This window comes from Mobula birostris, chromosome 30 (assembly GCF_030028105.1).
Source record: "Mobula birostris isolate sMobBir1 chromosome 30, sMobBir1.hap1, whole genome shotgun sequence".
Classification (NCBI taxonomy): Eukaryota; Metazoa; Chordata; class Chondrichthyes; order Myliobatiformes; family Myliobatidae; genus Mobula; species Mobula birostris.
Window position 1 is genome coordinate 31420429 of NC_092399.1, and position 24358 is coordinate 31444786.

The 24358-nt window shown below is 45.4% G+C and overlaps 1 protein-coding gene across 2 annotated transcripts in view; it reads right to left on the minus strand.

Moving 5' to 3' along the window:
* The window catches only part of sh3d21 (SH3 domain containing 21), a 121287-nt gene that overhangs the window by 25285 nt on the left and 71644 nt on the right, over positions 1-24358 (minus strand). For both annotated transcript variants that reach the window (XM_072247098.1, XM_072247097.1), the window contains exons 12-13: positions 7162-7282; positions 1263-1333 (exon numbers count right to left, since the gene is read on the minus strand). In XM_072247098.1, the coding sequence (XP_072103199.1) occupies positions 1263-1333; positions 7162-7282 (192 nt within the window). The remainder of the gene's footprint in view (positions 1-1262; positions 1334-7161; positions 7283-24358) is intronic.

Here is a 24358-nt window from a genome sequence, read left to right on the forward strand (position 1 = left end):
TCCAGCTTTTCAGCTTTCTACCTAGCTCCCTATATTCTCTCTTCAGGACTTTGCCTCTTTTTCTACTTACTGTATGTCATTGGTTCCAATATGGACCATGTCTTCTAGCTGTGACACCCTCCCTTCTTAGAATGCTGTGGATCCAATCTGAGACATCCCTGGCCCTGGTACCTTGGAGACAATATCTGGGTGTCTCTTTAACATCCACAGAATATCCCTTCTGCTCCTCTAACTACTGAATCCTTTCTCAATATTGAACTCCTGCCCCCTTTCCATCTGAGCCATTGAACCAATCTCAGTGCCAAGGATCTGGTTGCTGTGGATTTCCCCTGGTAGGTCACCCCCCTCAAAAGCATCCAAAGCTGTATACATTATTTAAAGGAATGGTCATAGGGGTACTCTGAATTGTCTGTCTATTCCCCTTCCCTCTCCTGACTGACACACGGCTACCTGTCTCCTGCAACTTAGGTATGACTGCCTCCCTGTAGCTCCTAGTTATCACCTCCTCATTGTCATGTCTGTGCCAAAGGTCATCCAGCTGCAGCTCCAGTTCTCTAACGTGGCTTGCAAGGAGCTGCAGCTTGATGTATTTCATGCAGATGTAATTATCATGGAGACTGCGGGTCTCCTGAGTTTCCAAATCTCACAGGAAGAACACACTTCCAACCCCAGACCCATTCCCACTGTACTAACTATGCACTAATAGACAAAGAAAGAAAGAAACATACGGGCTGGCTGGTGGCGCAACGACATCGGCGCGGGACCCAGGAGCGGAGGTTCCCGGGTTCGAAACCAGTCGGGTCCGCTCCTGAGTACGCTTTCCATCCGTGCCGGGTTGAGTGTCAAGATCACAACTCGACCTCGTAAAACAAAGGGAAAAATTCTGCGAGAATGTCTGTGCGAGGACAGCGCGCCACACAGTCTCTCTCTCGCTCTGCACCTTGGAAAAGCCATGAAAAAGACATCATCACGGACGCACAGACGCACACACACAGACTCGCACGCACGCGGGCACACGCCAAAAAACAAGAAAGAAACTTACCTGAAACCTACCAAGAGCTCTCACTTCTTCTTGTCTACGCGTCTTGAGCCGCTTGAAACTGACCACTCTAACACTGTCCACTCATACAATGGTCACTCCATTCATACTTAAACTTCTTTTATTGGCCTTCACCAAGTGCCTCATAAATCACAGTGGCTGAAGTCCACTGAAAAAGTTAAGCATTGCATTGTACCACGTCTGCTGCTGCTGTCCCCTTTACCTGAATCACTGCTCCTTTCTCTGGCTGGTTTGCTGAGTTCCCAAGGAGTCGACACCTGTTCCCCACCGACTCTGCAAGGAAAACATTGCAAATCACCACCTGTCCAACACCTTACCGTCTGAGCTCTTTTCAAACACAGATTAAAGCCTCGGTATATAAATATTCTTCTTTCAGGACTTTCTCTCTCAGTACATGTGACAAACCTGCCAAGAAATTCAATAGTTTGACAGTCCAAATTTGCCTTCCTCGCAGCCCAACATTACCAGTCCCAGCTCCCCCAACCATCACCATTCAGACCAACATACATCTGATTATGATTCTGACCTCATCCACCACCCACTCTCACCCCATCACGAACCTCTTACAGGCAGTGATGGGAATTGAACTTCCAGCACAGTGATCACTGAATGGAGTTCAGTTCCGGCCGCTGCCTGTAAGGACGTTCTCCCCATGACCACGTGGGTTTCCTCCACTTGCTCTGGTTTCTTCCCACATTCCCAAAAGACATACAGTTAGGGTTAGTGAGTTGTGGCCATGTTATGCTGGCATTATGAAGCATGGCGATACTTGCCCAGTGAAATCCTCACTAAATTGATTTAACGTAAACAACACATTTCTCTCTATGTCTCGATATACAGTCAGTCAGTCAGTCAGTCAGTGGGTGCCGTCCCGAATCCAGGGTTGGCGGCTATGTACCTCCATCTTCTTCGATCTTGCGACAGCACCGAGTACAGCCTCTCCTCTAGTTTGTTCTCGCTGGCCACCTTGGCACTGCCCACTGCCGCCCCCGCCGAACTCGAGCCCGAGGCCGTGTTGGCCTCCAGCCGCGGCTGCTTCTTTGAGCTCAGCCCCTCCTTAGACGGAGGCCTTGGGCAGGTCCAGGCACATGGTGCAGCGCCCAAGTTCATCATGTCTCTTCTAACTAGGTGCATAGCTTACGATTCGTAGATACGTGGTGAGGCTTTAATCTCTTCCACGGAAGATGGCCGTTGGCTCACAAGGAGCTCATCCGCCCTTTGTCAGGTCTTGTTTGTTTTCAGTCCTGCTGGGTGTCCTCACACTGTCCTCACCAGACTCAGTCTGGTGGGGGAGCCGGCCCAAATCGCCGACCACCTGACCACGGCCCCTGGCCGAGCACCGGACGCCCGCTCCCCATCAAATCTCTCCGAGTGTCCAGCACCCGACTGAAAAACCATGGTCGAGTGGCCGGTGACCAAACCAGAAATACAGTACATGTGACAAATAAAGCTCACCTTTATGTCTTTATAGTCACTGCTGAAATCACTGAACCCCAGCACCACTTCTTTCCAATTCAAACCCCTTATTCTTCTCACTCCACCATCCGAATGGCCAATCCCAGCTCTGCTTCATACCCGCATCCAAGCTGCTGGGCTCCAGTGCCTGATTGGCTCATCCTCAGCCACTCACACCCCACCTCCCTCATCCGGAGCCACCAACCGTCATGAGCCTGGCTGACTGGGAAGTGCACCTTCAAAGCTTCAATGCCTTCAGCCTTTTGGGAAGGTCCAGTAGCATACACAGTGCAAAGGAGAATGAGGGGAGGTATACAAAATTATGAGGGTTAATGTAAGTAGTGCTTTTCCACTGAGGTTGGGTGACACTAGAACTAGAGGTTAAAGGTTAAGGGTGAAAGGTCAACCTGAGGGGGGACTTCTTCACTCAGAGGGTGCTGAGAGTGTGGAATGAGCTGCCAGTGGAAGTGATGGATGAGGGTTCAATTTCAGCATCTAAGAGAAATTTGGGTAAGTACACAGATGGGAGGGGTACAGAGGGCTATGGTCCAGGTGCATGTCGAAGAGGTTAGGCAGAATAATAGGTCAGCAGGGACTAAATGGGCTGAATGGCCTGCTTCTGTGCTGTACTGGTCTATGTCTCCATGCACAACTTGTTCCCAGCAGAGGCACTTCAGGAGAAAAACTCAAACTCAAAAGAGAACTGTTTTTCACCGGACTTTAAGGCTTGACTTTATTTTAAGATTGCTGATAACAAACACCTTGCAAAATTTTCATCAACGCCCTACTCCATTGATACCTCAGGTTTGATAAGAGAACTGGGGCATGTGGAATCAGGTGAGAAATTGAGCGTTAGAGAATCCTGGTGTTGATCTGCTGCCTTTCCTCCAATGGAGATGGGGAGAGGCGGAATGTACTCTGCTCTCTTGTTCCTACATCTGCAAACATATGTGCTTCCCAACATCGTCACTGGATTAAAAACAGAAAATGCAGGAAATACCCAGTGTATCATATCTATAAACCCTTACTGAGTAATGGTCTTCCCTCAGACATAACTAGGCCTCTTTTAACTAATTCTCAATCAATAGAACTAAATCGACCATGAGTAAGTTTCTAGAGAAGGGAAATAGTAGTAGTATTAGTCATACTTTATTGATCCGGGGGGAAATTGATTTCCGTTACAGTTGCACCATAAATAATAAATAGTAATAGAACCATAAATAGTTAAATAGTAATATGTAAATTATGCCAGTAAATTATGAAATAAGTCCAGGACCAGCCTATTAGCTCAGGGTGTCTGACCCTCCAAGGGAGGAGTTGTAAAGTTTGATGGCCACAGGCAGGAATGACTTCCTATGATGCTCTGTGCTGCATCTCGGTGGAATGAGTCTTTGGCTGAATGTACTCCTGTGCCCACCCAGTACATTATGTAGTGGATGGGAGACATTGTCCAAGATGGCATGCAACTTAGACAGCATCCTCTTTTCAGACACCACCGCCAAAGAGTCCAGTTCCATCCCCACAACATCACTGGCCTTACAAAATGTGGCTAACAATCCAACTGGCTTGGAATCTTTAGGTATATTTATGAGAAGGGACTTAGAGTGATAAAGTGGGAGAGAGTATTGAGAACACAGGCAGGTCTGCAGACATTAAGACCTTCACCAGTTCCCCTGCCTCAAGTAGAATTCATCATCATTCTCCAGCCTCATAAGGTGAGCTCACCACAAGCCTCACGACCAAACCAGTTGCATGATTACATCAAGCCTCATACTTTCTAAAACCACAGTTACGATAGAGCTTGGGTCAGAGCCCCAGTGGCCGGAACAGAGCTGACTAGCATCACCACAAACCACTACTCAGACGAGAATAGTTCTTGCTGACTACCTGCCAGCAGACGAAGGAGAAACTGACCAAGGTGCACCAACAGCACACAAAACGATAAGTCAATTCATAATCTACTCCTTTCTACAATATGGATTTGTGGTCCAGAGCAGTTAGAGTTACACTGGTATTGTAATTGGTTTATATTGGCACATGTACCAAGATGCAGTGAAAACGTTGTCATGCGTACTGTTCATACAGATCAAATCATCACACAATGCCTTGAGCTAGAATAAGGTAAAACAATAGCAATGCTGCATTAAGTGCAAAAGCTAGCAAAAAAGTGCCGTGCAGGTAAATAATAACTGATGTTCTTGTAAAGTAAAGATCATAAAGAATAAAGTGCAAGGTAGTGAGGTGGATTATGAGGTCCAGAGTCCATCCTGTTGTACTAGAGGTCTGTTTAAGAGTCTGATAGCAATGGGATAGAAGCTGTCCTCGAGCCTGGTGGTACGTGCTTTCAGGTTTTCGTATCTTCTGCCAGATAGGAGAGGCGAGAAGAGAGGATATCCAGAGTGGGGGTGGAGATGGGGTCGTTAATTATGCCGGCTGCTTCCCTGGGCAGTGAGAAGTTTAGACAGAGTCCATAGAGGGATTGCTGGTTTCGCTGATGTACTGAGCTGTGTCCACAACTTTCTGCGGTTTCTTGTGGTCACGTGCAGAGCAGTTGCCATACAACGTTGCTATGAATCCAGAGAGACTTCTTTCTATCACAAACAAGAGAAAATCTGCAGGTGCTGGAAATCCGAGCCACACACACAAAATGCTGGAGGAACTCAGCAGACCTGGCAGCATCTATAGAAAAAAAGTACAGCCAACGTTTCGGGCTGAAACCCTTCGGCAGGACTGGATCAAAAAAGCTGAAGAGTAGATTTGAAAGGTGGAGGGGGAGGGGAGGGAGAAACACCAGGCGATAGGTGAAACCTGGAGGGGGAGGGATGAAGCAAGGAGCTAGGAAGTTGATTGGTGAAAGAGCCAGAAAGTTATGGAAGAAAGAATCCTGTGGTACATCGATGGGTATTGGTAAGGGTCAACAGGGACATGCCTAATTTATTTAGCTTCCTGAGGAAGTAGAAGCATTGGTGAGCTTTCCTGGCCATATCAATGTGGTTGGACCAGGACAGGCAACTGGTGAAGTTCACACTAGGAGCTTGAAGCTCTCAACTCTCTCAACTTCAGCACAATTGATCTGGACAAGAGCATGTGTGCTGCCTCCCTTTCTGAAGTCAAGGACCAGCTTTTCTTTGTCTCACATTGATGAAAAGGTTGTTGTCATGACACCATGTCACTAAGCTCTCTATCTCCTTCCTGTAGTCCGGCTCCTTGGCCCACTAAGGAGGTATCATCTATTGACTTGAAAGTAAAGTTAGAGCAGCATCTGCCAAGCAGTCAGGAGTAGGACACCAAGGACGCAACCTTGCAGGTCAAGGTTGTGGTGCTCCTGGTGTTGACTGATTGCAGTCCGTTGGTTAGGAAGTCAAGGATCCAGCTGCAAACAAAGGCATTAACTCCCAGGGTCCTGAGGAACATCAGACACATCTCAGGACATTTTCCATCTGTGAAATGAGAAGCCCTGGACAGCAGTTCCTAGTTAATCATATTCAGACACCAGTGTAGGGCAACTGGGAAATGCGTCTGGGCCCATCATAGCACATTTGGTCCCTGGTTCCAACTGTGGTAAAAAGCTGGAGCAATGTATAATGATGCTCAACATGATCCTCTGGTATGAATAATTGTCCTTGTGCATCTATAGATGTGTGCCCTTTGTTGGTTGTTTGGTTTACCTTCTTCAGCAGGCCTACTTCGTAAAGGAGAACTGCAGCAGTTGAAGTACTAAGTAAGGTTTAAAATGGCCAGGTTTCCTTCCAAAGATGTGTAGTTGGGAGATAAATTTGCCTCTCTGGATTGTTCCTAGTGTAGAGCATGTGGTAGAATCCAGAGGAGTTGATGGGAGTGTGAGGAGAATAGTTTGTACGGAATATTATTAGGGAATGGAATTGGTCTAGGAGCCAGCATGGACTCGACAGCCTAAATGGCCTTCTGTCAAACTGAAAAGTGGGAATAACTCTCAGGGATTGTTGAGCAATGCCTTTATTCTCTTCAGACACTCTGAGACCCACATGATGTTGAAACCAGCATCATCAACTACCAATACAGGGCAACAAGCCCTTTGCTAATGGAGCTGTGAGATGTTGGAGAGGGGCAGTAATCAAAGTGCCGTCTGGTCCACAACGACATAGGAAGGTGTAAAAGGACAGGGCTGCAGAACAACGCAAATAGAGACTGCCATCGAGAGTAGCACACACAAAATGCTCGAGGAACTCAACAAGTCAGGCAGCATCTGTGGAAGAGAATAAACAGCCCAAAGGACTTGGCCCAAAATGTCGACTGTTTTCCACAGATGCTGCCTGACTTGCTGAGCTCCTCAAACAGGTTGTGTGCGTTGTTCAAGTTTTCCAGCATCTACAGAACCCCATGTGTTTACGATAAGCTGCCTTTGAAAATATTAAGCAAGCATGATGTGTGACGTGGTCATGGTTAGCATGGTACAGCCAGGAATAAAGGTTCCGTGAGCCACCTGTTATAATGGGAAATAATACCTTTGGACTCTTCTTACCTTAGACTTAAAAATGCCCAGTTATCCATCATACATTTAACTACTTTCAAAGATCACTCCCCACTATACAGGTGGCATTAGCTGATAGAGAAAGAGAGCTCAAGCATTCCCACACATTGTGACACTCTGACTCTATCCTACTTACTTATTAGACAGGCTTGTTGACAGTGGCTTCACCTTCACAGGAGGTGGAACCTTTTTGGGAGGCATCAGGTTGTGCTTGACGGCAGACTCTGACCCTCCAGTCTTGGGCTCTTCCTTCTCATCTGCAAAAAAGACAGAGGTAATGCTGAAGAGAGGGAGAGAGGGTGAACCAGACACAGTGGACAACCCCAGCAGATTTGAAAATGAAGTGTTTCCTAACCTGGAATGATTAGGTTTTGGGGCCCTGAATGGAGGTGAGGGAGGAGATGAATGAGTGTGAACAGCCGCCGCTCGCAGGGATAAGTACCAGGAGGGAGATTAGTGGGGAGGGACATGAATGGACAAGGGAATCAGGGAGGAAGCAATCCCCGTGGAAAACGGAGAGCGGGAGTGAGGTAAATATGTTTGGCGGTAGGCTCCTGTTGAAGATGGCGGAAGTTGTGGAGAGTATGTTGGATGCGGAGGCTCACAGGTTGGTGGTGAGGACAAGAGAAGCAGCGGGAAGATTAGGTGAGCACGGGTGTCTGGGAAACGGAGGAGATGCCAGTGAGGGCAGCATCAATGGTGGAGGAAGGGAAATCCCGTTCTTTGAAAGGGGACATCTCTGATGTCCTGGAAGGTAAAGCTTCATCCTGGGAACAGATGTGACAGAGACAAAGGAACTGAGAAAAGGGAATGGCGTTTTTACAGGAGACAGGATGGGAAAAGGTACAGTCAAGATAGCTGTGGAAATAGCTAGGTTTATGAAATATATCAGTAGACAGTTTGTCACCAGAGATGCAGACAGAGATCAAGAAAGAGGAGGGACGTGTCACAGAGACTACATTGGAGATTTAACTGCCAAGGAAGAAATATGCCAAGACATTGGGTTTCATCTCTGTTTAAATGCACCAAGTTCTTCTCAAGTTTAGGGCTATTGCCAAGCTGTCCACTTGCAAGATATGTTATACAATTGGCCTAAACAAGGTTTGATAGGGCACCAGGATAGGTTACATCTCTAATGGTGTTCAAAAACATTGCTGCGTCTTTGCCAAACTATGAGCTGGGAGTCTGCCAGACCTTCAGGGTCCCAATATCGTGGCACCAACGGACAAGATGCATCAACGTTTGCCATGGAGGTGAGGGAAAATGAGACAAGGGTGCAGTGATTGTGATTGAGTGTGTGTGTGTGAGAGAGAGAGAGTGTGGTGTGTGTGAAAGTGTGTGAGAGTGAGAGAGTAAGAGGGTGAGAGTGTGAGTGTGTGCATGTCCATCCACTTTGCCCCACATTCCACTGCCCTGTGGGATCCCTGTGCCTGTGGGATGACTGACCCAGTGTCACACGGTGTTATAAGACTATTAACTAGTTCCCTAATACGATCAGTTTGACTCTTATTATAATCATGCACTTTATTGTCCACCTACACTGTATTTTCTCTGTAGCCATTACAATCTATTCTGCATTGTTAAATTTTACTTTGTTCTACCTCAATGTGTAATGATCTGATCTAATTTTTAATTATTTATTCAGTCAGAGGCGCACTGGCCCAATGAGCGTGTAACGCCCAGTTGCATCAATGGGTCCAATTAACCTACTAAGCAATCCCTGTTTGGAGTGTGGAGGGGAGCTGGAGCACTGGGGAAACCCACGTGGTCACAGGGAGAAGCTACAAATTCCTTACAGTCAGCGGCAGAGCTGAACACAGGTTGCTGGGCCCGTATTAGCTTCACATCAACCATTACACTACCATTTGTATCTGTACGAACAATATGGAAGAAAAGCTTTTCACTGTATCTCGGTACAGGTGACAATAATATACCAACTCCAATTCCAATTCCCTGTGGCTGGATGAGTGCTGTTTCATGTGCCTTTACAAGCAAGCTGCCCAGAGCACTCCTGCACGGGTATTGCTGGCAGCTGAGAGATCTAGACCTGAACTACCTATAGCCCATTCATTGTTTTGGAAGAAGGCCAGTTTAGCTTATTGGAGAAACCCACTAACCCCCTCTGGGAACTTCACAGCTGAAGGTTTCAAGCCTTACCTTCTTTCTGCAATGAGTGTTAGTTCAACCCTCAATAATACTCTAATGCTGTTAAAAGGTTGTAAAACAATTTCTACCTTAAATTGTTTACATAGTAGCTTACATGATTTCAAATGATTTTGATGTGCTTCAGAAATAAATTTCTCATTGGTCAGAAACAGGCCTTCGGCTCATCTCATCCATGCCAACCAAAATGTCCATCTACTCTGCTCGTATTTGCCCTATATCCGGCTAAACCTTTCCTATCCATGTATCTGTCAAACTGTCTTTTAAGAGTTGTTATTGTACATGCTTCAACCACTTCTTAAGACCATAACTACAAGACCATAGACACAGGAGCACAGAATTAGGCCATTCAACTCATCAAACCCGCTCTACCATTCCATCATGGGTGATTTATTATCTCTCTCATCCCATTCTTCTGCCTTTTCCCTGTAACCTTTGACACCCTGACTAATCTTCACTTTAAATATACTCAATGACTTGGCCTTCACAGCTGTCTGTGGCAATGAAGACCATTTGGTGCAAGTTCTCTAAGCATCAAAGGAACATTTTTTTCAGATCATTAGTTGTTGATGAAGGATAAACATTGGCCAGAGAGAGTATTTCTGCTCTTTAGTGAGGTGGAAAATCTAGTCAGGTGGAAGAAGGCAACATACATGAGGTTTAAGAAGTAAGGATCAAATGGGTCTATTGAGGAATATAGGGAAGCAAGAAAGGAGCTTAAGAAGGGGCTGAGAAGAGCAAGAAGGGGGCATGAGAAGGCCTTGGCGAGTAGGGTAAAGGAAAACCCCAAGGCATTCTTCAATTATGTGAAGAAAAAAAGGATGACAGGAGTGAAGGTAGGACTGATTAGAGATAATGGTGGGAAGATGTGCCTGGAGGCTGTGGAAGTGAGCGAGGTCCTCAATGAATACTTCTCTTCGGTATTCACCAATGAGAGGGAACTTGATGATGGTGAGGACAATATGAGTGAGGTTGATGTTCTGGAGCATGTTGATATTAAGGGAGAGGAAGTGTTGGAGTTGTTAAAATACATTAGGACGGATAAGTCCCGGGGGCCTGACAGAATATTCCCCAGGCTGCTCCACAAGGCGAGAGAAGAGATTGCTGAGCCTCTGGCTAGGATCTTTATGTCCTCGTTGTCCACGGGAATGGTACCGGACGATTGGAGGGAGGCGAATGTTGTTCCCTTGTTCAAAAAGGTAGTAGGTCTAGTCCGGGTAATTATAGACCAGTGAGCCTTACATCTGTGGTGGGAAAGCTGTTGGAAAAGATTCTTAGAGATAGGATCTATAGGCATTTAGAGATTCATGGTCTGATCAGGGACAGTCAGCATGGCTTTGTGAAGGGCAGATCGTGTCTAACAAGCCTGATAGAGTTCTTTGAGGAGGTGACCAGACATATAGATGAGAGTAGTGCAGTGGATGTGATCTATATGGATTTTAGTAAGACATTTGACAAGGATCCACATGGTAGGCTTATTCAGAAAGTTAGAAGGCATGGGATCCAGGGAAGTTTGGCCAGGTGGATTCAGAATTGGCTTGCCTGCAGAAGGCAGAGGGTAGTGGTGGAGGGAGTACATTCAGATTGGAGGATTGTGACTAGTGGTGTCCCACAAGGATCTGTTCTGGGACCTCTACTTTTCGTGATTTTTATTAACGACCTGGATGTGGGGGTAGAAGGGTGGGTTGGCAAGTTTGCAGACGACACAAAGGTTGGTGGTGTTGTAGATAGTGTAGAGGATTGTTGAAGATTGCAAGGAGACATTGACAGGATGCAGAAGTGGGCTAAGAAGTGGCAGATGGAGTTCAACCCGGAGAAGTGTGAGGTGGTACACTTTGGAAGGACAAACTCCAAGGCAGAGTACAAAGTAAATGGCAGGATACTTGGTAGTGTGGAGGAGCAGAGGGATCTGGGGGTACATGTCCACAGATCCCTGAAAGTTGCCTCACAGGTGGATAGGGTAGTTAAGAAAGCTTATGGGGTGTTAGCTTTCATAAGTCAAGGGATAGAGTTTAAGAGTCGCGATGTAATGAGGCAGCTCTATAAAACTCTGGTTAGGCCACACTTGGAGTACTGTGTCCAGTTCTGGTCGCCTCACTATAGGAAGGATATGGAATCATTGGAAAGGGTACAGAGGAGATTTACCAGGATGCTGCCTGGTTTAGAAAGTATGCATTATGATCAGAGATTAAGGGAGCTAGGGCTTTACTCTTTGGAGAGAAGGAGGATGAAAGGAGACATGATAGAGGTGTAAAAGATAATAAGAGGAATAGATAGAGTGGATAGCCAGTGCTTCTTCCCCAGGGCACCACTGCTCAATACAAGAGGACATGGCTTTAAGGTAAGGGGTGGGAAGTTCAAGGGGGATATTAGAGGAAGGTTTTTTACTCAGAGAGTGGTTGGTGCGTGAATGCACTGCCTGAGTCAGTGGTGGAGGCAGATACACTAATGAGGTTTAAGACAGTACTAGACAGGTAGATGGAGGAATTTAAAGTGGGGGCTTATATGGGAGGCAGGGTTTGAGGGTCGGCACAACATTGTGGGCTGAAGGGCCTGTACTGTGCTGTACTATTCTATGTTCTATGTTCTATGTTTAGTGAGATTGGTGGACAACTAAAGTAGCGGGATGGTCAGAACTGATTGGATACATCTCACCAGTCAACACTGTTACCCTCTTGGCTTGGAGTGTGTGCCTAAATTACATGCTTAATATTGTTGAGAACAAACCCTTACAGAGCTGGAAGACTGAGCACCAAATGGCACTGCAGGCAGAAAGTAATGACTTCCTGTATAGAAATCAGGACAGGAACATCATGAGTGAACTCTGAATACAGAACTCACAGTTACCCCAGAGGAATTGTAATGGGTTGGTAATTCTTAGAAGGGCACAGGAGGGGAAAGATGTAGAGACAGATATATAGAGGAAGGGATAGAAGAACAGGAAAAGAGATAAAAGGAGAGGGGGATGGAAAAAGAGAAAGCGAATGAGAGAGGGGTGATAAAGGAATAGAGGAAGAAAGATAGCTGAAAGAGAAAGAGAGAGGGAGAGTGCAGAGAGAGAGGAACAGAGAGAAAGAGAAAGAGAGGGGGAGAGAGCAAGAGGAGGGAGAAAGAAGAGGTGAAGAGCATGAAGAAGAGGAGGGAGAACAAAAGAGAGAGTGAGAGAAAATCAGAGCGATAGGGAGAAAGGGGAGAGAGAGGGTAGTGAAAGATAAAAGGAGAGTGCAAGAGAGATGAGAAATAGACAGAGTAAGAGAGAGAGCAATAGATAGCAAAAGATTGAATTTAAGAAGCTGTGCAAAGTGAGAACACGTGCAAAGGAAAGACAGCACACAAGGGAGCTGTAGCCTCTTATCAACCCTGTATAAGCATTAGTTAGTTTGAAAATGTCAAAAGTAAACGAAAGGTTATTGGCATCACAGAACTAGGTCTGTTACAGTTATTGATAGATGGGTGAATTGGCGGGGATTTTTGCTACATCTTGCCAGTTAACACGGTCAGACAAAACATGTTCAGAGTTTGCCCACACACTGCCAAAGTTCACAGGTTTCCTGTCAGCATCTTAGCAGTTTAAAATTTTCACCTCCATTCCCATAGCATTGGGAGAGGTGCCTTGATGTTTCAGGGCATGTTAATATTAGGAAAAAGAAGACATTGGGTCCCTTAAAAAACTTTATGGCTAAGTTCCTGGGGTCTGATGGGACTTATTGCAGGATAATGAAGGGGGTCTAGGAGGAGATTGCTAGGGTCTTGACAGAATCATTGTATCCATGATGAGGTCCCAGAAGAACAGCCAATGTTGTTCCTTAAACAAAAGGACAAAAAGAATAATGAAGGAAATTATAGTCAGTTGACTCTTACATTAATGAGAGGGAAATTATTGAAGAAAACACTTACAGACAGAATTGACTCGTATTTGGAAAAGTATGAATTTATTAGGTAGAGTTAGCATAGTTTTGTGTGGGAGAGTTCTTGTCTCACAAATTTGTTTTTTTTCTGGGAAGGTGATAAAGATGTCTCATGAGGGTAGGGCAGTGGATGTTAACCACTTGAAATTCAGTGAAGTAGTTGACAAAGTCCTTCATTGTAGGCTGGTCCAGAAGGTTAAAATGCATGGAAATTCACAATGAATGCAAAATTGGCTTGGTCATAGAGAGAGAAAGAGAGAGAGAGTAGTGATGGAAGGGTATATTTCTGCTGGGGGTCAATGACCAGTGTTTTTCCAGATGAAGTGGCCTGGGTAGTTAAGTTTGTGAACGTCACTAAAATTGTTGGAGTTATGAATAGTGAGCAAGGTTGTCAAAGGATACAGAAGCATGTGTATCAGTTGGAAATTTGGACGGAGAAATGGAAGGCGATCTAATCTGGACAAGAATGAGGTGGTGCATTTTGAGGGTTGAGATGCAAGATAAAAGTGTACAATAAATGGCAGGAGCTCTAGGAATACTGATGAGAGAGTGATCTTAGTAAGCAAGACCAAAAGTAGCCAAACAAGTGGATAGGCTGGTAAAGAAGGTGCTTGGCACGTTTGACTTCATTGATCAGGGCATTGAGTACAAAAGTTGGGAAGTCACGTTGCTGCTCTATATAACTTTGGTTAGGCCTCATTTGTGTACAATTCTGATTGCCGCAGAAGAGGAAGAATGTGGAGGCTTCGGAGAAGGTGCGAAAGAGGTTTACCAAGATTGGAACAACACCTTATATTCCATCTGGGTAGCCTCCAACCTGATGGTACGAACAATGACTTCTCTAACCATGATCCTCTCATATCCTTTTGCCAATCATCTGTCCAGCTCTTGGCTCCATCCCTCCCCGTCCTGTCTTCTCCTATCATTTTGGATCTCCCCCTCTCCCTCCCACTTTCAAATCTCTTACTAACGCTTCCTTCAGTTAGTCCTGACGAAGGGTCTCGGCCTGAAACGTCGACTGCACCTCTTCCTAGAGATGCTGCCTGGCCTGCTGCATTCACCAGCAACTTTTATGTGTGTTACCAAGATTGGAGTTGAGTAGAAATAAGTGGAGTGCAGTAGAAATAGAAATAAGGAGAATTTGGACATACTTGGGTTGTTCTCTCTGGAGTGTTGGAGGATGAGGGGTGACCTGATTATGAGTGGCCTAGATAGAATAAATAATATCTTTTTCCTAGGGTGGAAATATCAAGTTCTAGAGGGCACGGCTTTAAGATGAGAGGCAGGAAGTTGGGGTGGCATGGCAGCAGAGCAGTTAGTGTAACATTATTACAGCGCCACCACTACGTAAAGGGTTTGTATGTTCTCCCCATGACCACATGGTTCCCTCCGAGTGCTCCAGTTCCCTCCCACATTCCAAAAACGTACGGGTTCGTAGGTTAATTGGTCACGTGGTGTAATTGGCCGCCATGGCCTTGTTGGGCCAGGAGGTCCTATTAATGTTTTGTATCTCTAAATAAAAAATAAAATGAAATAGAATAAATCAGATTTACAGGGCACATTTATTTTCTACACCGAGCACGGTAGGTGCCCGGGCCATGTTGCCAGACGAGGTAGTGGAAACAATAGTTAAGAGGCTCCAAGAGAGGCAGTTAACGGAGGGATATTGACCATGTGCAGGCAGATAGGGATAGAGGGTGCTGTACTGTTCTAAGCTTCAGCAGCTGCTTCACCAAAACCAGGAAAAATTTAAAACTTTATAGAGTAACTACCGCAACCAACGTCTGAGCAAATGGTCTCCATCTTATCCCCCTCTAAGTCTCTTCTTTTTACTCTTAACCTGTGTCCTCTAGTTTTATCTATTCTGATGTGGGAGAAAGTTTTCAACAGTACCCTCCCATAATTTCATATACTTTAATCATGTCTCTCCTTAACCTCTTCTGCTCCAAAGAGACAAATCTCATTTCTCCTCATAACTACAATGCTCCAATCCCAGGCAACAGCCTGCCAATAAGCTAACTCACGTTTAACACCATCATTCAAAATCTCGCTACCTGCTACAGCATTCAGTTTCTTTATTGCTATCTTACAATGAACTGGTAAGCCCTTCAGTTAATAGAACCGGTCGGAATAATTGACATAATCTCACTTACACCCACACGCTGACATAGACTCAACAACATTAAAGTTCCTGCATTTATATAAATCCTAAGGACAGTTCTGTATATGTCACCGTTATTTTTCAAACCAAAACTTCTATATAAAGTTAATAGAACTTTCAGAACATTGCATCAAAAAAGCGGTGAGCTGGCCTCACGACTATCACTGGTCAGATTTCAAGCTGTCAGCATTTTCTACACTCACCTTTGCAGTCACTTTTCCGAAGGGACAACCCAGGAGTCTTTGCTGTTGCCATGGGAGTGGGTTTAAAAGCTAACTTAAAATAGGAATCCAAAGAGGCATTGGACTTAACAAAATCAACCACACATGTGCTACCAAGAAACTGCTGAGCTATCGGAACCTGGTCTGAATGAAGGATGGACTAGCTGCGAGAAACAGGGCCATACGTTCCTTGGGTCCATACCAACAGCATTTCAAAACCAGCATCTCAGCGTCTTCTCCACATTTTAATGCTTCAGAAAGAGGAAAACGATCAGGTTGTTTGAATTACACTTCCTGTTTCAGAATCACTTAAACCCCACCTCTACTCCTACGTGCATTTGGAATATACACTAAGAGGCAAGATATTGTTTAAAGGAACCTTTTAAAGAACATCCCATTGCAAAATAAAACCCTGGCAGAATTGCAGCACAGTTTAGCTGAGCCCACAAATTCATCCATATATGATGTGGTTTAAGTACAGCTTCCTCAGTAGAGTGAGAAACGGTTGTGTGGTAACCAACTTCATCTCTGCAAAAACAGCAAGCTTGAGTTCACCAGGTCCCACACTGCATCACAGCTCAAACTGCCTTACTAAGTGGCCTCAAAGTCATGGGTGCCAAGCCCCAAGGTATGACAGCCCAGGGATCACTCATTGGCTGGTGACCTTTATGTGCCAAGCCACCCTCTGACCACATGGGTTTCACCTCGTGTCAACGATATGCTCAGTTTTAATATCAATTAGTGCAAATGCACGACGTGTATATTCAGGAAGGCTTATGCAGATGAGATGCATTCTTCTCCTTGTGCATAAGAGTCATGTTTTCTCACTAATAATTGCCCTGAGCATTGTTCTCTTCTTCACTTGTGCTATTCCCCCCTGAACCTGAAAATCTGCTCAGGAGCTCGGAGAAGTTTAAAGGCGGATTACATTCAACTGAGACTGAGCTGAGGCAATCATTAGCGCTACCTTTCAAACAGCATGCAAGATCCTGGGCCCTCCAACGAAACTAAGCAGGCTGCTAGATCAGTTTAATTGCTACGGTGAGATTCCACTGAGAGTGTACACATTTAAAAGTCTTTGAGGAAGTGCTGGCTCTTTAACGTGAGCTTTTTACAAAGGATATTGCTGGGTTTGAGGACTTGGGTTATAGAGAAGGCTTGAATTGGTTAGGACTTTATTCCCTGGAGCGCAGGAGAATGAGGAGAGATTGGACAGAGGTATATAAAACTAGAGGGGTATACAGTACATAGGGTGAATGCTTACAGACCTTTTCCCCTCAGGCTGGGCGAGACTAGAACTAGAGGTCATAGGTTTAGTGATGCACTATCAATTACTCCAAAAGACTGGAAGTAGAGTAAATACTGAAAGGCTTTTATTACCAGTAAATGGCCCAACGTCCATGCTGAGTATCTGCCCCGGACTGAGGGAGGAGCAGTGACACAATCGCCTTTATTCAGGACTCTGTGGGAGGAGCCACAGGAGCAGTCAGTAGAGGGGCGTGTCCAGGCAGGTCCAGACAGGTAACCCAGTTACAACCTATATTTATGGTTTACCACATTTAGGGTGAAAGGTAAACTATCAAAGGGAACATGAGGGGGAACTTCTTCACTCAGCGGGTGGGATGAGTGCGGAATGAGCTGACAGCAGAAAGAGTGGATGCGGGTTCAATTGTAACATTTAACAGAAGTTTGAATAGGTACCTGGATGTGAGAGGCTGGGTGCAGGTAGGTGGGGAACTAGGCAGAAGACCAGGTCAGCAGGAACTAGATGGGCCCCGAGAGCCTGTTTCTGTGCTGTAGCTAAGAGGAAGAAACCAGGAAGGAGGCGCAGGATCAAGTGGCCAAAGGCAAACAAAATGGCCGACTGGCAGAGGCTGGACATGGGCCTCAATGCAATCCTTGAGCAGGTGCTACGCGGCCGATCTGGAAGACAAGCTTAACTCATTTGGAGGCTTCCTCTACAAGGCACGTAGTGATAGATCTGGCAAAGTTGACGTCAAGTGAGTCGCTGCTCCAAGAGAAGAGGGAAGGGCATAGAGCAGCTCATACAAAGGGCGGTGCCAGCTGTGGAAGGACTGGAAGAAAGCCACACAGGGGGAGAAGGTGGGCTTGAAACTGTTGTGGAATGAAGTGAAACAGAAGCTGGTCAGGATGCATTTGTAAGCGCAGGAGAAAGAAGGAGAGAGAGAGGGAGCCCACTTCTTCACGAATCCCTTCCAATGCACCCAACAGATGTTGGAGGATAAAAAGAGCGGGAAGCTGGAAGCCACCAAAGAGGAGCTGGATCTCCAGGGTATGTTCCATGCCTTGTTCCTCCAAACATCGGGTTTGACACCTCCCCTCACCAAGCTAAGTGAAGTCAGAGAGGACTTCAAAAAGGCAAGGTCAATGTCCGAATGGAAATCCTTACAAGCTCAACAAAAACAATGGCTCCGACACACTGATGGAGGTGCATCAGGCAGCAATGCTAAGCAGGAAACGACATCTTCCTGTAAATCCCATTAGTCTATGACTCCCAGATCCTAAAAGCAGTTGAATATACTAACCTACTGAGTATTGTATGGCTAAAAGCCAATAAATAGTTCTGTATGTTTGTTTTTTAAAGTCATTTAAAAGCAGGACTGGAAAGACACTGAGTAAAAGGCCAGTTTTTGGACCAATTTTCCTAATATTAATCCACCCTCATCATGAATTAAGGAGAATTTATTAAAGTATCAGCACTGGGTTAACATGATATTTCATCACAGCATAATCGTGCAGCTGGTAGTACTGCTGGCTTAGTTTCAGTGGCCTAGGTTCAATTTCAACCATGAAGTGGAGTTTCATGGAGTCGTAGAGGAGCAGGCCCCTGAGCCCACCAAGTCCATGACACCATCTGACACCAATCTACTCCAACCCCATTTCTTTACTTTTCTCTCATTCCCATTCACCCACATACACACTGGGGACAAGTTACAGAGGCCAACTAACCTACCAACCCACGACTTTGCGATGTTGGAGGAAACCAGAATGTCCAGGGGAAACCCGCGCAGCCACAGGGAGAAGGTAGACACTCCACGTAGACATTACCGGAGGTCAGGGTAGAACTTGGGTCTTTGGAGCACTGGGAAATCAGTTCTATTATCTGCACTTCTAGGTGCTCCATTTCCCTCCAACTTACCAAAGATGACCTGGTGATTAATTGGACACTGTAAATTATGCCTTATAAATAGAGCAGTGTCAGAAGAATTAAAGGGCAGTTGGTGAGCATCGGAAAGATTAAGAGCAGGCACGACGTAAGGCCTGTTTCTCGATTCTGGTTCTTGGCTTTCTCTGGATGTTTTGATCTCTGCCTGAACTTTGACGCCAACTTTGTTTGCACCTTGGGGTTTGTTACTCAATTAATATCACTGTGTGCACAGTACTGGGTCTGCGATTGGATCCCTGACGTATCAGGTCCCTCCTTTACTCCAGGGAAAACAAGCCTGGCCAATCCTATATCTCCCCAGAACTAAAGTACTCAAACTCAGACATTATTCACCTCTGCAGAAGACATGATAGTATTTGCTCTACTGTGAGCTGGCAAGGACCTCCTGGGCTGAATGGCCTCCCAGATAAAGTTACATTGAATAAATCAACTGGATCACGACTAATGTTGCATTGCAATTTTTTTGGAACTGCCCCTAAAGAAGTTGGTGGTAACTCACTGCGCTATATGAAGAGTTATATACATACGAGATCAGGATAAGGGTGTCAGGTCTCCTGCTCCTAATGGTGTTAGAGAACCATATGGGCCCACACCCTTCTTTGCCTTGCCTGCATAAATGTAGAGATTATATCTGATTCTACTATCTGCATATTCTAGATATCAACTATTCTCTGTGTTTAAAAAAAATCTCTCAGATCTGCTTAAAAACTTCTCCTCGTTTTAAACCAATGTACTAGTGCTTTTGATATCCTACCATATAAAAAAAGTACCTTGACTATCTGCCTTATCTATGCTTTTTATAAGCTTGCATACTTCTATCAGTGTCAGTACCTCCAGCTGAACTCTGTCTTTTTGTGTGTTTTCCCCCTAGCTGTCAGTCTGTGGTTTTGTATTGCCATGTGCTCCTGTCCCCGCTCTCGCTCTCGCTCCCGCTCTACTCCGGCCCCTGTATTACTGAGTACTTCGTCTCTCATCTGCTTCTCAGTATTATTGTATTGCTGCCACCTGTGCTCCACCTATCATCTGCCTCTGTCTATTGTTCAGTGTATTTCAGTCCTGTGTTTTCAGCTGTTTGTTGCCAGATTGTGCCAGTGAATTTTCCTGAGCCTTTCCAGCATTCGTATCTGAACTCTGTCCGTCTGAATATTGACTCTACCTGTTTCCCGATTCTGGTTCTTGACTTTCTCTGGATGTTTTGGCCTGAACTTTGACGCCAACTTTGTTTGCACCTTGGGGTTTGTTACTCAATTAATATCACTTTGTGCACAGTACTGGGTCTGCGATTGGATCCCTGACATATCAGGTCCCTCCTTTACTCCAGGGAAAACAAGCCCGGCCAATCCTATATTTTCCCAGAACTAAAGTACTCAAACTCAGACATTATTCACCTCTGCCCTTTCTCCAGTGTGGTCACATCCTTCCTATAGAGGGGCGAACAGAGCAACCTACTGGAAGTGCAGCCTGAAGAATTATAAATTTCCAAGTTTCTATTAGTCTCCAATAATAGTGGAATTCCAAAATTGGGAACAGTCCAATCCTTCACTCTGGATGTCCATTGTGAGTAGACATAATGGACAGGAAGTGTGGAATCTCGGGGAAATAACTGGCCTCTTCCTCGCCCACCAGTCATGCTATTGAGGTACTTGCTTTCACCGTAAAACATCCTCACCTCCACTCATTTTGCTGAGCATCCTAAGGACTGGAAAATCTGGCTGACAACAGTTAAATTTGAAAACCAGATTGAATTGGAAGTTACACGCCTCGTTAAAGTATATAAGCTGTCTAATTTTCTCTGTGAATGGCGAAGATTCAGAAAGTGATCGCAACACACTCATTTCTGGTGTTAATACTTCCAGCTGAGGTCTAACGGATGTTTTAATGAGCTAAAAAAGAATGAAACTCCAGTAATATTCTATTCCTTTAATAATTCATAAAACCTCTCAGCTCTACAACTATCTTAATGATGTAGTCCATCTACCCCCAGGTCCCTCTGTTCCAGCTCTTGCTTTAAGGCAGTAGTTCACCAGTAAATTATTTTCAGACTTTGCACATCTACAAACACCTTCTGGACCTTGTGTCTCACATGAATCTGACTGTAGGTTTGCGAAGCATGTGTTCCAGCCTGTCACCAGCCCTCAGAGTGGTGACTGACTAACACCAGGGCATCAGCAGCCACAGTTCCCATTGTGTGTTGCTGATCTCAGCTGTATTGTGAAAATAGAGGCACAGAGAGGAAGTAGCTCAAAAGTGGTTGCCGCCTGTCTCAGCAATACACCGGCTATCACGGTCTGCAGCGGGGAGGGCGGAACAGAGGTAACGTGCAAAGTAAATGCAGGAGGAAACCAGCAGGTCGGCCGGCATCTATGGAGGCTGAGATGCCGCCAAAGTTTTGTGCCCAAGAGCTTTCATCAGGACTTTATTAGGGCCTCAGCCTGAAACATCGATTGTTTATTCTTCCCCTTAGCTGACGCCTTCTTGCAGAGCTCCTCCAGAACTTTATTTTTTGAGTGCTGCTCAAGATTTTCAACATCTGCAGAACTTGTGCTTGTTGTTATGAGAGGTGGCTGCAAAAGTGAGAAATTCTGCTCTCAGTGGCAATGTGAAGGGGTACATTAGACTCAGGAAGGCAGGCTGGGGTTGTGGTCGACATCTGCTGCTGTCTGGTGTTTGCTGGGTCCCATGTATAAGAGGAAGCCTCATGTGCACCTGCAGTTTGTCTGTGGCCACGTCGCCGAACTAGAGAAAGGTTTCTGTTGGCACTCTATGTGCTGAATCCCAAAATATAGGGTAGACAGCTGGGCACGCTGGTCTAGGATGAAGACGCACTTGTTAACAAGGTCTGGGTCAGCACAGAGGTCTCTAAGCGTAGGAAGAAATGGTCTGAAACCAGGACAACAGTGAGCACCCAAAGTATAGAACAGTACTGCAAGGGAACAGCCCCTTGGCCCACAATATTGTGCCAGGCTAATAAGCTAAATACACATAATTGAACATCCCCTCTGCTGGCACATAGCCCATTCTCTGCAAATGTATGTATCTACTTAAGAGCCTGGTTGGCCAGAAAGAATGACGATCTACAAATCAGTGAATTTACATGAATCAAGGACAGTGGAAGTAGACAGATTAATTGACTTTGTTCTTGCCACATGCTTGGGATATGGAGGCTGCCATTTTGTGAAGACACTCTATCCTCCATTTTGTGAGCTTGACATGCTGGGCTTGATCAATGTTTTAAAGAAGACACAATGATACTTCAGGTAATCTGCTGGACTGGAGATCGTTTCCAAATAAGAAGTTATTTGTGAGATGTTCTTTGGTTGGCTATAACATGCAGGTTTGTGAATGTTGGGGTTGATGCCTGCCTGAAGTGATTCGAGCTCATTGCTGATTGAAAATAAAGAGCTATAAATTATCGACTGTCACTTGATGGGAAGAGGGCAATAAATGGGTGCCGGCTTGGAGCAGAGCCAATAACAAGGTGTTAAAGGGCAGACAGATAACCTGTGGTCAATGACACTGGAATGCGATATTCGAATTGATCAGGAATGGATATAAAAGTGGATGCTTTGTGTGTGCTGGTAGCGGTAAATTCAGAGAATAACCATCGCAGATACAAGCGTGAGCGACCTTGCATGAAACACGTTGGGAGTGAATCAGGACTACAAGGAATGCCTGACCAGCGTAGACTCCTGCCCTGGGTAATAGGTTTGCTATTCTTTGACTATTCGGGAGAGTCAGGGATACTTACACTCAGGTATTTAGTGTATGAGTTCACATACTTGTTAGTTTAAACAATAAAGGTACTTGTCAGTAAATGCAGATCTCTCTGTGCCTCACTAATCATCGTTATAAAAAGTTTTTTTTACAACAGCTTCTTCAACAGCTCTATCATATCTGCCTCAATCACCAACCTTTGCAGCACATTCTAGGCTCCCACCATTCATTTGTGTTTTATGTGCCATGTTGTATGACATGGTGATCGTGGTCTTTCTATGACCATGATTGTTCTTGGCAAACTTTGCTACAGAAGAGGCTTGCTATTGCCTTCTTCTGGGCAGTGCCTTTACCCAGCCATTATCAATACACTTCAGAGATCATCAGCTGCCTGGCATCAGAATTGGGATATGCACCAACTGCTCATATGACCATCCACCACATGCTCCCAAGGCTTCAGATGACCCCGACTGGGTGGCTAAGCAGATGCTATACCTTGTCTAAGAGTGATCTGCAGGCCAGCAGAGGGAAGGAGCGCCTTACACTTCCTTCGGAAGAGACGTATCTCCACCCTGTCACCCATGGCACCCTCCACTCTGCGTACAAGACTTTCTCCCTACATCTCCTTTAAAGTTTCTCCCTCTTAACTTATGCCTAGAATGTGCTGCAAAGCATCTATGGAACTGAATAAACATTCAAGACCCTTCATCAGGTCCAGCAGAAGTTCTATTAAGGTGCAACAACGCTCAATCATCAATATTCTGTTCCTTTAATCAGTATTCCATATGCTCTGTAACTCCCTTTTCAATTCATCACACCAGTTGCTGTGTTGCCAACAGGTCCATCCCTGCATGAAGGTACCAGCTGCTGTCAAATTATTTCAGACACTAGGGTACGGTGGTGTGGACAGTGTTTTGGTTGTGGAGATAATCTAGTATTGTGGACAGCGTGGGAGAAGGCTGTGCATTATGTGAGTGGTGAGGGGAGGGGAAAGCCAATGTAGAGGGTGGGGTCTTGCTTGAGAGGCCATGGAAGAAGTGGAGGCAAGCTTCTCTGTGAACCCAAGTGGATGTGGGGGATTGTGGAGCCAATCTATTCCAGTGAATTTATTATCGAAGTACATACTGTATATGTTACCATACACTATCTCCGGATTCATGTTCATGCAGGCACTTACAGGAAAACAGAAATACAGTAGAATGAAAAGCTGAACATGAACAGACAAAGACTGACAGCAACCAATCTCAAAAAAAGACGAGCTGCGCAAAATAGAATAAAAATGAGTGTAGTGGCCTTGAAAGTGAGTCTGTGAGTCTGTATGGCAATTGTCCCGTATCAGATCGCAAAGCACTCCAGCGGGTGGTGAAAACTGCCCAGCGGATTATCGGCACCCAATTGCCCACCACTGAGAACATCTACCATAAACGCTGCCTGGGCAGGGTGAAAAGCATTATCAAGGATGCATCTCACTATGGACTTTTTACTCCCCTCCCATCCAGTAGGCGCTACAGGAGCCTCCGCTCCCACACCAGCAGGCACAGGAACAGCTTCTTCCCTGAGGCTGTGACCCTGCTGAATCTCACATCACAGCGCTAAGCAGTATTGCACCCATATTGTACTGTCTCAGTACTTTTATATTTGTGTGCTGTAGCACTTACTTTTTATTCGCAGTTATTTTGTAAATAACACTATTCTTTGCATTTCTGGTTAGATGCTAACTGCATTTCATTGGCTTTGTATCTGTACTCGGCATAATGACAATAAAGTTGAATCTAATCTAGTCTAGATTGTGGAATCAGTTCAGAGTTGAGGTGAGTGAAGTTATCCACACTGGTTCAGGAGCCTGAAGTTTGGAGGGTAATAACTATTCCTGAACCTGATGGTGTGGTTCAGGAATAAAGCTAAAGCTTCTGTACCTCCTGCCCCATAGTAGTAGCAAGAAGAGGGCATGGCTTGGATGGTGGGGAACAACAGATGGA